This window comes from Propithecus coquereli, unplaced genomic scaffold (assembly GCF_000956105.1).
Source record: "Propithecus coquereli isolate 6110/MARCELLA unplaced genomic scaffold, Pcoq_1.0 Scaffold435, whole genome shotgun sequence".
In the NCBI taxonomy this organism is placed as follows: domain Eukaryota; kingdom Metazoa; phylum Chordata; class Mammalia; order Primates; family Indriidae; genus Propithecus; species Propithecus coquereli.
In genome coordinates, this window is record NW_012150119.1 from 2,195,747 (window position 1) to 2,210,103 (window position 14,357).

A 14,357-nucleotide genomic window follows, 5' to 3' on the forward strand; every position below is an offset into this window, starting at 1 on the left:
TGTTGTACTATATATTGATAGTTTGTTCCTTTTTATGGCTGAGTACTGGAATCTAATGGAATCTAATATTCCATTAAGTGAATACACCACGGTTTGTTTACTCATTCACCTGTTGATGGACATGTGGGTTGTTTCCAACTTTTGTAAATAAAGTTGCCATGAGCATTTATTTACAAGTATTTGTGTGGACACATGCTTTTATTTTTCTTGGTAAATACATAAGTGTAGAATGGCTGGATTGTATGGTAGGTATATGTTTAACTTTTTGAAAAATGGGCAAATACAGCTGGGCAGGTTGGCTCATACCTGTAATCCCAGCACTTTGGGAAGCTCAGGTGGGAGAACTGCTTGAGCCCAGGAGTTCCAGACCACCCTAGGCAACATAGCAAGACCCTGTCTCTACAAAAAATAATAGTAAAAAAATTTAGCCGAGTGTGATGGCATGTGCTTGTAGTCCTAGCTGCTCAGGAGGCTGAATCAGGAGGATAACCTCAGCCCAGGAGTTTAATGCTGCAGTGAGCTATGATCATACCACTGCATTCCAGCCTGGGTAGTGAGCGAGGCCCTGTCTCAAAAAAAAGAAAAAAAGGACAAACTGCTTTCTAAGGTAGTTGCACTATTTTATACTTCCACCAGTAGTGTTTGAGAATTCTATTTCTTCAGTATCATTTGCAATACTTGGAATAGCCTGTCTCTTTTTTTAATATCTTTAGCCATTCTGATAGATGTATGGTGGAATCTTTTTGTAGTTTTAATTTGCATTTTTCTAATGACTAACAACATTGAACATCTCTTAATGTGCTTATTTGCCAATTGTGTATCTTCTTCCATGAAGTTTCTGTTAAAAAATCTGTTGTACATTGAGTTTTTTGTTATTATTTAGTTTTGGGAGGTTTTTTAAAATGTGTTCTAAATACAAACTTATTAAATACGTAATTTGTAGATATTTTCTCCTTGTCTGTAGCTTATCTTTTTATATGCTTACAAAAAATTTTTTTTGGAAAGCAAAGTTTTTAATGTTGATATAGGCCAATTTTTTAGTTTTTTTCTTTTATGTATTGTGCTTTTGATGTTATATGTAAGAAATCTTGTCTAACTCAAGGTCACTTAGATTTTCTCTTTTCTTCTAGCAATGTTGTATTAATAGTTTTAGGGATTGCATTCATACTTATCCATTTGGAGTTAATTTTTTATATATGGTGAGAGGTGCATATTTTTTTTTTTTTGCCTAAGGACATACTTGGCACCTTTTTGAGAAATCAGCTGTCCATACTTGTGCGGGTCTATTTCTGGGCTATCTAGTTTGTTCTGTTGATATGCTGGTCTGTCTTTGCACTAGTCCCATAATCTTGGACTACTATAGCATTATAGAAAGTCCTCAGATTTGGGAGTTAGCCCTTAAACTTTGTTCTTTTAAACATTGTTTTGGCTCTTTCAGGGTCTTTTCATTTCCACATGGATTTTAGAATCCGCTTGTCAATTTCTACAAAAACAAAACACGTGCTGGGGTTTTCTATTGAGATTATGCATTATCTGTAGGTTGGTGGAGGCGAATTGATAAGTTAATGTTCTGTCTAATGACCCTTTAACGTGGTAACTCACTCCATTTATTCACATCTTTAGTTTTTCTCAGCATTATTTTGTGGTTTTCACTGTACAAGTCTTTCACATTTTTGCTAGATTTACTCTTAAGTATTTACTAATTTTTAGTGCCATAATATTTTTTTAATTCAGTTTTCTTTTGTGACCAATATACACAAATACAATTGATTTTTGTCTGTTGATCTTGCGTGCTACAACCTTGTTAAACTCACACATTCTAGTAGCTTTTTGTAGATTCTGTCAGATTTTCTACATGGATCATTATGTTGTTTGTGAATAAAGACAGTTACTTTTTTCTTTCCAGTCGAGTACCTATTGTTTATTTATTTTGGTCTTATTGCACTGGCTAGAGCTTCTAGTAAATTGTTGAATATAAATGGTGAGAGTGGACATTTTTTCCCTGATCTTAGAGGGAAAGCATTCAGGCTTTCACTATTACGTGCAATATTAGCTATAGGTTTTTCACAGATTTCTTTTTTTTAAATCAGATTGAGGAAGTTTCCCTCTATTTGTAGTTTGCTGAGAGTTTTTGTCAGCAATGGATGTTAGATTTTATATTTTTTTCCGCATCCTTGAGATGTTTTTGAGATTTTTTTTTTAATATGATAAGTTATATGGATTGATTTTCAGATATTAAATCAACCTTGTATTTCTGGGAGAAATCCACTTGGTTATGATGTATTATCTTTTTATTATATTATTGGGTTCAATTTGCTATATAGCTAAAATTGAACTAATTTGCTAAAATTTTACTTAAAATTGTTATGTCTATGAGATACTGATCTTTAATTTTCTTAGTTTTTTGTCTGACTTTTGTATCAGTGTAATGCTAGCCTCATAGAATGAGTTGGCAAGTATTCTCTCTTCTTCCATTTTCTGGAAGAATATGTATAGAATTGGTATTATTTCTTTTGTAAATATTTGGTAGGGCTTACCAGTGAAGCCCAATGAACTTGGAGATTTCTTTGTGGGAAGATTTTTAACTGAAAATTCAGTTTCTTTCAAAGATAAGTTCTATTCAAGTTATCTATTTCTTCTTGAGTGATCTTTGTTTCCTTGAAGAAATTTGTCCCTTTGATCTATATTATCAAATTTATTAGAATAGAGTTATTCATAATATTCCTTTATTATTTTATTATCTGTAGAGTCTGTAATAATGTTACTCCTCTCTTATCTGTAACCCTCCCTCCCTCTTTCCCACATGTTTCTGATATTATAATGTGTGTCTCCTCTTTTTCTTCCTGATTACTCTGGCTAGAGGTTTGTTAATTTTATTGACCATCTCAATGAACCAACTCTGAGTTACATTAATTTTCTGTATTGATTTTCAATTTTTTACTTTCGGGGGAGAGATTTTCATTCTGATTGCCTTTCCTTTTTTCTATTTATTTTTGTTTAATTTGCTTTTCTTTTTCTAGTTTCTTAAGGTGGTCCCTGCCTTTTTAAAACTATGAAATATTTCAAACATACAGGAAATTACAGAAGAATAACAGTGTGCCCAAATCACAGATTTAATGTATTAGCATTTTGGCATCTTCACTCTTTTTCTGTCTTTAAACATTATAAATACAGTTAAAGCCCTCATCTCATTTCCCTTTTTACTCTCCAGATCTAAACATTACCTTGAATTTAATGTTTCCTTCAACTTGTTTGTTTACGCTTTCCATATATGCATTTCTCCCTACATATTACATAGTATTGCTTGATGTATTTTCAGAGTTTAAATAAGTGGAATTATCCTATATGCATCCTCTGTTGTATGTTTTATTCAACATAGCTTTAAAAAATTGTCCATATAAATATAGATTTGTAATATATAGATTTGGTTAATTTATTTTAATTGCCATATAGTATTCTAATGATTGCACATGCCATATTTTATTTTTTTAAAATAATCCTTACTGTCACAATTGGGGCTTAAGTTTTTTAGAAAAAGAAAAAAAATCCTAATGTAGATTATTTCTAATTTTTTACGGTCATAAACAGTACAAAAATGAACATCCGTTTGCATGTCTCTTTGACAACTTAGGGTACAGATTCTTTTGAGTATTTACCTGGAAATAAAATTGCTGGATTAAGTGATATGTCTTCAACTTTAATACTGACATATTTCCACCAGTAATGAATAAGAATTTCTGTATCAAGAATTGTATTTAGGGCTTATGCCTGTAATCCCAGCAATTTGGGGGCTGAGGCAGGAGGATCACTTGTGGCCAGGAGTTCGAGACCAGCTTGGGCAACATAGTGAGGCCCCATCTCTACAAAAAATACAAAAGTCAGCCAGGTGTGATGGTGCATGCCTGTAGTCTCAGTTACTCAGAAGGCTGAGACAGAAGGATTGCCTGAGCCCAGGAAGTCAAGGCTGCAGTGAGCTATAATAGGGCCACTGCAATCTAGCCCAGGCAACAGAGTGAGACTTTGTCTCAAAAAAAAAAAAAAAGAATCGTGTCACTTGTATCACCTGCCAGTAATGGAGACTGCCAATGGCTTTCTTAGTTGTAGTTTCCATTGTTAAGACTATTTGATGGTCCAAGCTGTCATGCTTCAGCTGTAATGTCCTCACACAGGAAGAAGAAGGAGAAGAACTGAAAAGGCTTTCCTGGAGTTATGAACCAACTGTTTTGTGTTGATATCTCATTGTCTGTCCTTCTCTACATTAAGGACAGGGAAATGTAGATTTTTAGCTAGGTGCATTGTACATAGGAAGTGGGGGGATGTTTATTGGGTAGGCCATCAGCATTTACCATCACAGATCTCCTTTTTGCTGGTCTGTTCTAACATTTGGTAATATTAAACATTTAATATTTGGGTGTCAGGTGGGATTGAAGTGATATCTCACTTTTAAAATTGCATTTCCCTGATTGGTGAGGTACAGAATTTTTTATGTGAGTTGAGGTTTTCTGTAAATTACCTATTCATATCCCTTTGACATTATTTTATTAGTAGTCTTTTTCTAATTACTTTAGCATAGCTCTTTATTATTCAGGGTGCTCATCTTTTGTTTCTATACATAAGGTGTTTTTGTCTTATTTTTAAACTTTTAGTATTGTATCTTTTATCATACAGAAGTATTCATTATAATGGAGTTATATTTAATAAGTCTTATCCTATGTGATTTGTTCTTTTCATGTCTGTTTTTGGGAAGAAATTTCTTTTTGTGCACTGTAGTCATGAAGAGCTTTTATTTTAAAAGTTTTAAACTGTTGCTTTTCACAAAATCCATTTGAGAATTTTTGTATTTATATTTGTGAATGATATGAGGTGAGGATCTAATTTATCTTTTTTATATATGGAAGGCCAGTGGTGCCATCAGCATTTGTTGAATAATCCATCCTTTTGCCGCTATTTGCTTTGTTGCATCTAACATACATCAAATTTCTCTATGCACATGGACTTTTGAATCTGTTCCATTGATGTATATTTGTCTTTTGATAGCTTTATAAAAAGTCTGTATAGTAGGTTATTCCCTCTTCTTTAAAATTGTTTCAGCTATTCTTGGCTCTACTTTTCTATATAAGCTTTAGGATCAGCCTGTCCAGGTTCATGAAAATTTTGATTAGAATTTTAATTGAATTCTTAATTTGGGGGGGAATTTGACATGTTTATTATCTTGAGTCTTCACATTTGCAAACATGATCTGCTGCTCCATTTGATCTGGTTGTTGTCCTTTGGGACCATTTTATACTTGTTTTCATAAAGGTTTTGCCTATTTTGTTAAGTATGTTTTTAGGTGACTTATAGTTTTAATTTTTATTGTGCATGGGTAGCTTTTTAAACACTTTAAATGTTTAAGCATTTTATTTAAACATTTTAATTTGGTCTTTTTTGGTATATATGTTATTGGTTTCATCTGGAGCTTGTCTTTAGGAACCCTTTCAGGTTTTTTTCATCCTCCAGCTTTTTCAGTAAATTCACATTGATTAATTTCTTCTTCTGTAGGTTGTCCTTCCTATCTCTTGTTTGAACATGAAAGTAATGTTACTGTGGCTATTTTTTCAGGCAGCTCTGACCATTTCATTTTTTAAAAGATGCAGCTCAAGATTGCTGCTGTCTATTCTCAGTTATAGCCGAAAGGAACTGCCAGAGAGAGAAGTTTACCTTAGGTTATGTGCCCTAGAAATGACAAAGACTTCCCTCTCTGGAGCTGATTGCTCCTGTCTGCCTCCCCTTCTCACCTTCAGTTCTCAGTTTACTTGCTACCTTTATTCTCCCACTCCCTCGTTTTTCTTCTCTTTTGTTTGCCTATTTTTCCATTCCTTGTCTCTTTAATTTTGTTACTATAGTTTTTAGCACCTTCCAGGCACTTTATTTTATGGTTAACATATATTAACTCATTTGACCTTTATTACAGTCTGTTAAGGGTGGTGGAGCAGTCTCATTTCATAGATGAGGAAGTAAGGATGCTCAAGCTTATATAAGTAGAAAGTAGGAGAACCTGGATAATGTCAGGCCTTTCAGACTCTTGACATCAGTGATCTTTCCACTTTTCTCTATACTATTGAGGTTAAGTTTCTTCCTACTGTTCCTCCAAGTGGATGAGTTAAATATGCTGTATTTTTCTCTAATACAAAATTCGAGTAAACTTATTGAGGTAGTGTCTTTAGATTAAAATAAATTCAAGTGTGTGTTTTAGGTGGGGGGTGTTACTCAATCTTTTGTAAGAGCCATTCTCTAAGATCAAGAGACTTAAGAAAGACTTAAACAAAGAAAATATAAGTAAAAGTTTTGTCATTATGTGAAATATGCTTTACAAAAATGTGTTGTGTGTAGCCATGTAGCTACAGGAATGTTCTGGCAGGTGGTCCTGTTGTAAGAGTGCTATTACTCATCTCAATATTCATCACAGCATATACTCCATACATGTGAGTTAAGCCTACTTGCAGTGTAGGTTGATAGAAGAAAAGAGTTAGGAAACTGGATTCTGTTCACTGCATCTGTTAGCAATTAGCAGTGTTGTTTTGGGCAAGCCATTTTACTGTAACAGACATTAATCTCTTATATAATCAATCAATCCTGGTCAGACTTGAGGGAAAGGAGATTAGTGGGTAGAAAATCTCTGAGTATACAAATGGATCCATAAATTAGTAACAACATACAAAATTGTTTAAGATAATTTTGTCATTATCCTGATAGTATTTTCGCTTTCATAAGGTTCTTTGTATTCTTTGTTCATATGCATGTGTACTTTTACAGAATTATAATCATGGTATTTGCCTATATCCTTCATTTTTTCATGCCTCATATGCATACCTTTCATGAATTGCATAGTTTTCAAGAAATGCAATTTAAGACAATCCCTTTATATTATACCATTCCTTTTTGTGAGATAGTTCATTGGTTTCTAGTTTTGTTGTTTTTCCTTTTTGTAATTTATAGAATATTTAAGTTACATTCCCAGACATGGGATGATTCTATCAAATGTTATCAACACATTTATTTCTCTTGTTTTATTGTCAAATTGCATTCAAATTGGTTTAAACAATTGATTAATGCTGCCAGCAGTGTTTGAATGGTTCAGTTTAATTATAGCGAGCATCCCTTCATTTAACAAATATTCATTGAGCCCCTGTCCTGGTGGAGGTTACTTTCTAGTAGGGAAGATATGTGATAAACATAATAAATCAGTAAATTATACTGTATATTAGAAGATGATGAGGGCTTCATAGAACAGAAGGGTAAGGGAATGCCATGTGGGATGGCTTGCACTTTGTATCAGAGTGGGCCTCGCTGAGAAGGTAGCATTGGAGCAGGGTGTTCAGGGTGTTTTTTTCTTTTTTCTTTCTGGCCAATTTGAGAAGTTTATATTAGTCTTTCAATATTACTGTCGTTCTGTTTTCTTAGTAAGAATGAATGGTTTTCAACTTCCTATTTTTATGTTTCATTATGGGAGAATTTGGCATTTTTATGTAAAACCTTTCTATGTAAGACTGTCCCATTCTATACAATTAAGACTGGGGGAAATTAGCCTTCACCACATAGTTTGTATTTAAACTTGAGTACAATATTCTGCCCAAGGCTTTAATAAGGAACCAAAAAGTATCACTATTTCAATATTAAAAGTGAAAAAGAAGAATAAGATTGCTTCTTTTCTAATTGTATTTCTATTTTAAGTAAAGGCAAGGTGTTACTTAATATTAAGATACATGAGAATAACAGATATTTATTATTTTATAGGGTGACTGTTGGATCTGTATGGAACTCATGTCTACCTCGTTTGATAAGTTTTACAAATATGTATATAGTGTATTAGATGATGTTATTCCAGAAGAAATTTTAGGCAAAATCACTTTAGCAGTAAGTACTTGGCTTTCAAATTGTTCATTGTATATATAGTTATATAAAGATGCTGCTGGGGTTTTGAATGCACACATCTGAATGTCCTTCACAGAATGTTGACCTTCGTGAAAATAATTTGTAGTTAAAGCAAGAGACAAAGTCACTTTTGTGGGGTATTAACACAATAGGTTCTAAGAACATTTTTCAAAATATGGTTCAGATAAATACCGACAATATTCTTTTCATTTGAATCTCAATGAATCATAACAGTGTGCTATAAAGAAGACTAGAAAAAGCAATTTTCTGTTCATTTTTTCCTGTTGCTTTAACTATTTTTAAATAGGTTATATTACCACACTATCTCTAAATTAATCAGAATCACAGCAGTCTCCTTGAATCCTCGATTGAAGCCCTTAGACAAAGTGGTTGAAAATTTGGATTATTCAGCCTAAACTGTTTAAAATGTTGACTAGCAAGTTTAGGAAACAGCGTTACTACTAATTTGGTCAATTCTCTTTTACCAGAGTACCAAGAAAGCAAATATGTACTCTTTTGTGTATGTATTGATAGTTTTGAAAGTGAATTCATGATCACTTTTTTCTTGCTCTGGATCTTCTAGTGGACAAATGTTCACAAGTTTTTTCCAAAGGGAAAAGATAATTTATTTTTAATAGAGCAAAATTAATATTCTTTGAAACCCCTGAGAATCTAAGCTAATGACATGTATTAGGTTAGTTGTTGTATAAATTAAATCATGTAGGAAATTGTAAGATGGATATTCTGGTTGCATGTAATTTCCTAGCTCTTCCTTGGCTAAATATTCCTTTCCAATATAGTCCACCTGTCAGTTGCCAGGTTATCTTGTTTAATCATTGAAGATTAATAAGACTGGTTAAAAATACAGATAGTTTCTGAACTGTGTTTTACATGTAGGAGATATGTGTATGTATAACTGGATTTTTTTAAAATTGAATTAAACAGTCATTAAGATTCATATGTCTCGTTAATATTTTAAGTCCACTTTACCAAATTAATGATTAAATCTAAATGTTTTATGAGCTAAATTTTAAGATATACTTTCAAATAATTTTATAAAAAGAAACTGAGTTAGACTAGAAACTGACTCATTATTCACATGGGTATATGAAATTTTACATTTGATCTAGCCCTTTTGTCCAGTACACCAAACCAGTATTATCTTAGAACTTGTAACTATTCATATAATTATAATATAATAATAGTAGAAAATAATTTTAGGCAATGGTTGTTGAATGTTTATTTGCTTTAAACCAGGATCTTGTGACATATAAATCTTCATAGCAGCTCTCTATGGCAAATAGTGTAATCCCATTTTTATAGATGATAAACCTGAAGCATGGAGAGATTAAATAATTGCTTTGATGTTTATACAGTTATAAGTGATAAATGATTTAAGTCTTGGCAGCCTAATCCCAGAACCCTGCTCTTAATCATTGTATGACAGAATGGCCATGAAACTGGAAAACAGAGAAAATTATTTTATCGTGTATTGCAATATAAACAATATATACACTAATAAATAATTTATTGCATATTTACCTATTTCCAGACTTGGTGACCACCTTATGTATTAAGCACACATTTAAAGTTACTTTGTGTTGTCTCTTGCTATTCAGTAAACCAGTGAACACACAACCATAGCTATTTGAAATATTACAAGTTTGTGTGTTCTATATTTCTCACACCCAGCAGCTTGAGGACAGCAGGAACTTGACTTTTCTACAGCAAATGGTTGGCCTGTTGTTTAGTTCTCTTTTAATTTGAGGTTGTGGAAATTTTAATTCAAGTGTCCGCTCCCTTTCTTCCTGAAGAAATCTATGGTTTTCCAATCATGATCAGTGATCAAGCAATAGTATAAATTCTGGATAAATGACCACAGTGGTTGATCAAACATACCCTGGCTCTGCAAACATTATTTTGAATGTTCAGCACTCAATGAGGGTGAATGATTGTGGCAAACTGAGAATTTGGGAAAACTTACTAATTACTATTGATAGTGGAACCTGCCCATTGGTCTTTCTTGTACTATTTTCATTCTTGAAAATTTCAGGTTGGAGGTACAAGAAACCTGATACAACTTTTTAATGACTTATTAAACAAATTCTGTCACCTTTTTTTTGTTCGTTTTTTTTTTTGAGCTTTCAGGGAGCAGCATGTAAAGGCAACTAAGTTTTCAGATCTAAAATCATCAGTATTTTTGGTTAACATAAAAAATGGACAGAATACCGAAATATTAAGCTTAAAAAGTATACAGAGGACTACAGGGATATTACTTATGATAAACTATTCTGCTGTTTGAACAAAAGAAACAGGTTGTTTATCCCATGTCTTCTTTTTCTCCCTAGACTGTGAAAGCACTAAATCACTTAAAAGAAAACTTGAAAATTATTCACAGAGGTGAGTATGGTTTTTTTTATAGAATAGAAATTAACTTCCCCCCTTAATTAGTAAAAAAAAAAAAAAAAAAAAAAGAAAAAAAATGTTGAAAGTTACAGTGTCACTGTATAAGCATTCCTGAAATATTTTTATTTTGCTAAAAAAAATGTACCCTAAAACTTTATTATTAATTTAGTTTATTTTCTTCAGGATTCAATAAATTTCAGCCTGACTTATTAGTATGTTGGGCTTAGGCTTAGATTTTTCTGCCAATTGTTACAACTTCTAGTTAAAAAATAGTTATTCATTTGCCTGGTAGATAATCAATTCTTCTCTGTATACAAATAAGTCAAGGTGGTCCTGTGGACATTCAAAGAAGAATCTGAGTGACAGCACCCTCAAGTGTTTTAAAGGCATGTTACTGTCCCTATCAAGTGTTTCTTCTTCGCTTTAGAGGATATTTCTGTAAATTGAAAGAGATCTTTTAATTAGTGTTATAAAATGAAATTCCTCTGCGTGTTGTATTTGTGAAAACAGTAATCTGGGCCTTATTAGACACAGATTCAAATTTAAACATTTGTGTAGTTGAAGGCCAAACCTAGAAAAACAGTGACCCTGTGGGAATCCTGAATTTAATAAGCAAACAGATTAAATGCTTGCTCTGTTTATTACTTTGCTAGACTCAAGGAAATGAGGTGGTCACTACCCTCAGTAAATTTGTATTGGACAAACCTAAGGCAATGCATGGCAGTGTGTGATTCAGCTTGATAATAAATAGGAAAGAAAGTAAAAGATCAAATGCAGAGACTTGAAAAATCTTGAATTCTAGGAAATACAATTTCTAATAGTTAAAGAAATTAATAATTGGGACATTTATTTAAGTAGTTTTAGTTTGGGGTTGACACTGGACCACTGAAATTAGTTAACCTTGAACATCAGAATATTTTATTTAATTTTACTTGGCTTAATGTTTGCTAAAAATAATACTGTTTTCTTTTTTGGCCTAAAATCATGTAGAGCTAAGTTCCTAAACAAAATTCTTTGTTCCTGTTGTAGTTTATCATGCTCTTATCTTTTTTCCCTATCTTCTTTAGCTGTGTTTTATAATTATGAGAGTATCAGCTTTAGGGCATTAAAGTTACATGTTTAAAATATGAACGATTGAATGTCATAAACTGAAGATGTTTTTGCTTTTTATATATCTGAGTTTAAGACTTGAACACACTTAATGTTGTCTAAGGTTTTTCAATATTTTTGCTTAAAGTGAAGCCTTATCTAACTTAGGAAAGTATTGATTAATTATACACTGAATGACATCTGTCTTTTGCAGATATCAAACCTTCCAATATTCTTCTGGACAGAAGTGGAAATATTAAACTCTGTGACTTTGGTATTAGTGGACAGCTTGTGGACTCCATTGCCAAGACAAGAGATGCTGGGTGTAGGCCATACATGGCTGTAAGTGTGAAGTCCAAACCATCTTGCTTGATAGTCATTGCATAGAGAGCCTGTGCCCTTTGGTGCTGTACTTCTAAGAAATCTGCCATTGGTCATTGAGCTTCAACATGCTAGAATGTCTCCATCTGTCCTAAAGTCCAAGCTCAGCTTCTAGCTTCTCCATGAAACTTTTCTAAATTATTACAGTGAACTCAGTATTCATTGTCTTAATCTATTTCTCTTATTTTGCATTTAACATTTGTGATCTTCTCTGAGTATTATTTTTCCATTATATTAAATTCAACTAATCAACCAGGTGGTAAGTTCTCAGAAGGTGTCTTTGTGTTTCTAGTACCTCATATACTGTCTTGACTGTAGTAGATATAGATAATCAGAGCATATTAAGAATGTGTCCTAGGCTACTAAGGGATACAGTTTCTAGTTGGAGAAGATTGGGAAACCTTGTATTTGTAGCAGAACACAGTATGTCTTCCAGAGTCCGAAGCATGTTTTGAATGTTTTTAGTTCCTTCCTTAGGACTGGATGAAGCACATCGACAAATTGAAGGGTAGAACCCTTAGGTATTCAGCAACCTGAAGCATCTTTCCCCTAAGGGAGACAGATGTACACTATCCACAGATAGGAAACTCATCTTACCTTGGTGTAAGTGCATATACTGTTCCTACAGAGTGGATTTTGATCTGTATTTGAATTGGAATTTAGTGTCTATATTTTAAACATTTTCCTTAAGTGTTAATGTCTTCCTTTAATGTGGCCATGGTTCTTTGGGGACCAGTACACTATTTTAAATGGTGATACATAAAGTTTTAGTTGTTTGTTGAGGCATTTCTGCCAACAACTTCTGTTTTAGTCTTTGTAGACTCCTTTAAAGATTAGCTTAGAATTGAATAAAAATTTCTCTCCCTTTACTTGTTAATTTCCTTGTTGATTTGTATGTTTCCAGACCCGGTGCTATAAACAACACAAAAGTAAGAAAAATCAAGGCTAGATATTATAGGTGTTCTATCTTGTTTATGAATGAGTAGGCTTAGTGCTATCCCAAATTTCACGCTTACTTTAAACACTCGAATAAATTTTATTTCCCATGCCATTTGAAAGTATTATTAAATTTTTCATCAACACTTCTTTTTCCTCTTATATACCTCTCAATCTGTAAATAGTGTAAAAAAACAGCATTACATATATTCTTTGCACATGTTTATACTGTGGTCGTTATATTTGGAAAATATATTTGAGAATTTTCAGTATTGACAATATTTTAGAATTGTTGCATTTTTCAATACTTTTTGGTTTCTTAGATCTTTTCATGTCAACTTTTTTTCAAGTGAAAATGTTTTAGGGTTTTGTGTTTGTGTGTGTACGTATGCGTGTACATTAAGACACCATCATTGAAAGTTTTGGTTTTGTGGATGTTGACTGGCCAGGCAGATTCTTGGGACAATTCGATGATCATATGTTTATCATGATAATTAGTAATAAATGAACAAATTCAAAGGCAAGAAATAAAAATAATTAGACATGGAACTTTTGGAAAATGGTGTAATTTATACATTTAGTAATGATGCCTTGAAAATTAACTGAAATTGTTATCTACACTTTTAGGGCTTGTCTCAGTACTCAGGTTTACTACATGCTTTTGCTGGGTAACATTGGCTAAGATTTGTATTTGATTTATTCAGGCTTTAAAAATGCAACTGTGGCCCAGATAGAGTAGAATATTTTGAATTCAGTTAACTTTTAAAGAAAGAATTAAAGAAACAGACTTCCATTCTTGTGTAGAAATGTGCTTTGTAGGCCCAGGAGGTGCAAGTTTTCTGTTTTCCTGCTGAAAACTTTGGCGCACACAGGCTGATAATAAACTCTCTGCCTCTAATCTTTACTGAACCAAGTGAAATGCTCCTGTTCATTCTTGTCTTCTGAGGCCTATGTAGATAGACAAGAATGCAATCAGCATTAATTTTAAAAGGCTCCAAATGGTTTGACTCCTTTGTATCTTGACAAAATGTATGAGAGAAATACCCTTTTATTTAAGATTTATAATTTGTTTTTAGTCTTCGTGAATTGGGATTACTCATTAGATTGTTTAACATAAAGTCTTTAAAATGTAGAGTGTATACGTAAATTTTTCCGTAAACTGTTAACATTTTGCCCCCCCCCCCAATAACTATACAGTCATGTGTCTCTTAACCACAGGGATATGTTCTGAGAAATGTTTTATGAGGTGATTTTGTCATTGTGTGAACATCATAGAGTGTACTTACACAAATGCAGATGGCATCACCTACTGTACACCTTGGCTGTATGGTATAGCCTATTGCTCCTAAGCCACAAACCTGTGTAGCATGTTCCTGTACTAAATACTGTAGGCAGTTGTAAAACAATGGTAACTATTTGTGTATCTAAACATAGAAAAGGTACAGCAAAAATATGGTATAAATATTAAAAATGACACACCTGTATAGGGCACTTACCGTGAATGGAGTTTGCAAGACTGGAAGTTGCTCTGGGTGAGTCAGTGAGTGAGTAGTGAGTGAATTTGAAGCCTAGAACATTACTGTACATTACTGTAGACTTTGTAAACTCTGTATACTTAAGGTACACTAAAT

The 14,357-nt window shown here is 32.9% G+C and overlaps 1 protein-coding gene across 2 annotated transcripts in view; it reads left to right on the forward strand.

Annotated features, from left to right (window-relative positions):
- Nucleotides 1-14,357, forward strand: part of MAP2K4 (mitogen-activated protein kinase kinase 4) — a 124,434-nt gene that overhangs the window by 79,676 nt on the left and 30,401 nt on the right. For both annotated transcript variants that reach the window (XM_012653952.1, XM_012653953.1), the window contains 3 exons: nt 7,777-7,896; nt 10,263-10,314; nt 11,624-11,751. In XM_012653952.1, the coding sequence (XP_012509406.1) occupies nt 7,777-7,896; nt 10,263-10,314; nt 11,624-11,751 (300 nt within the window). The remainder of the gene's footprint in view (nt 1-7,776; nt 7,897-10,262; nt 10,315-11,623; nt 11,752-14,357) is intronic.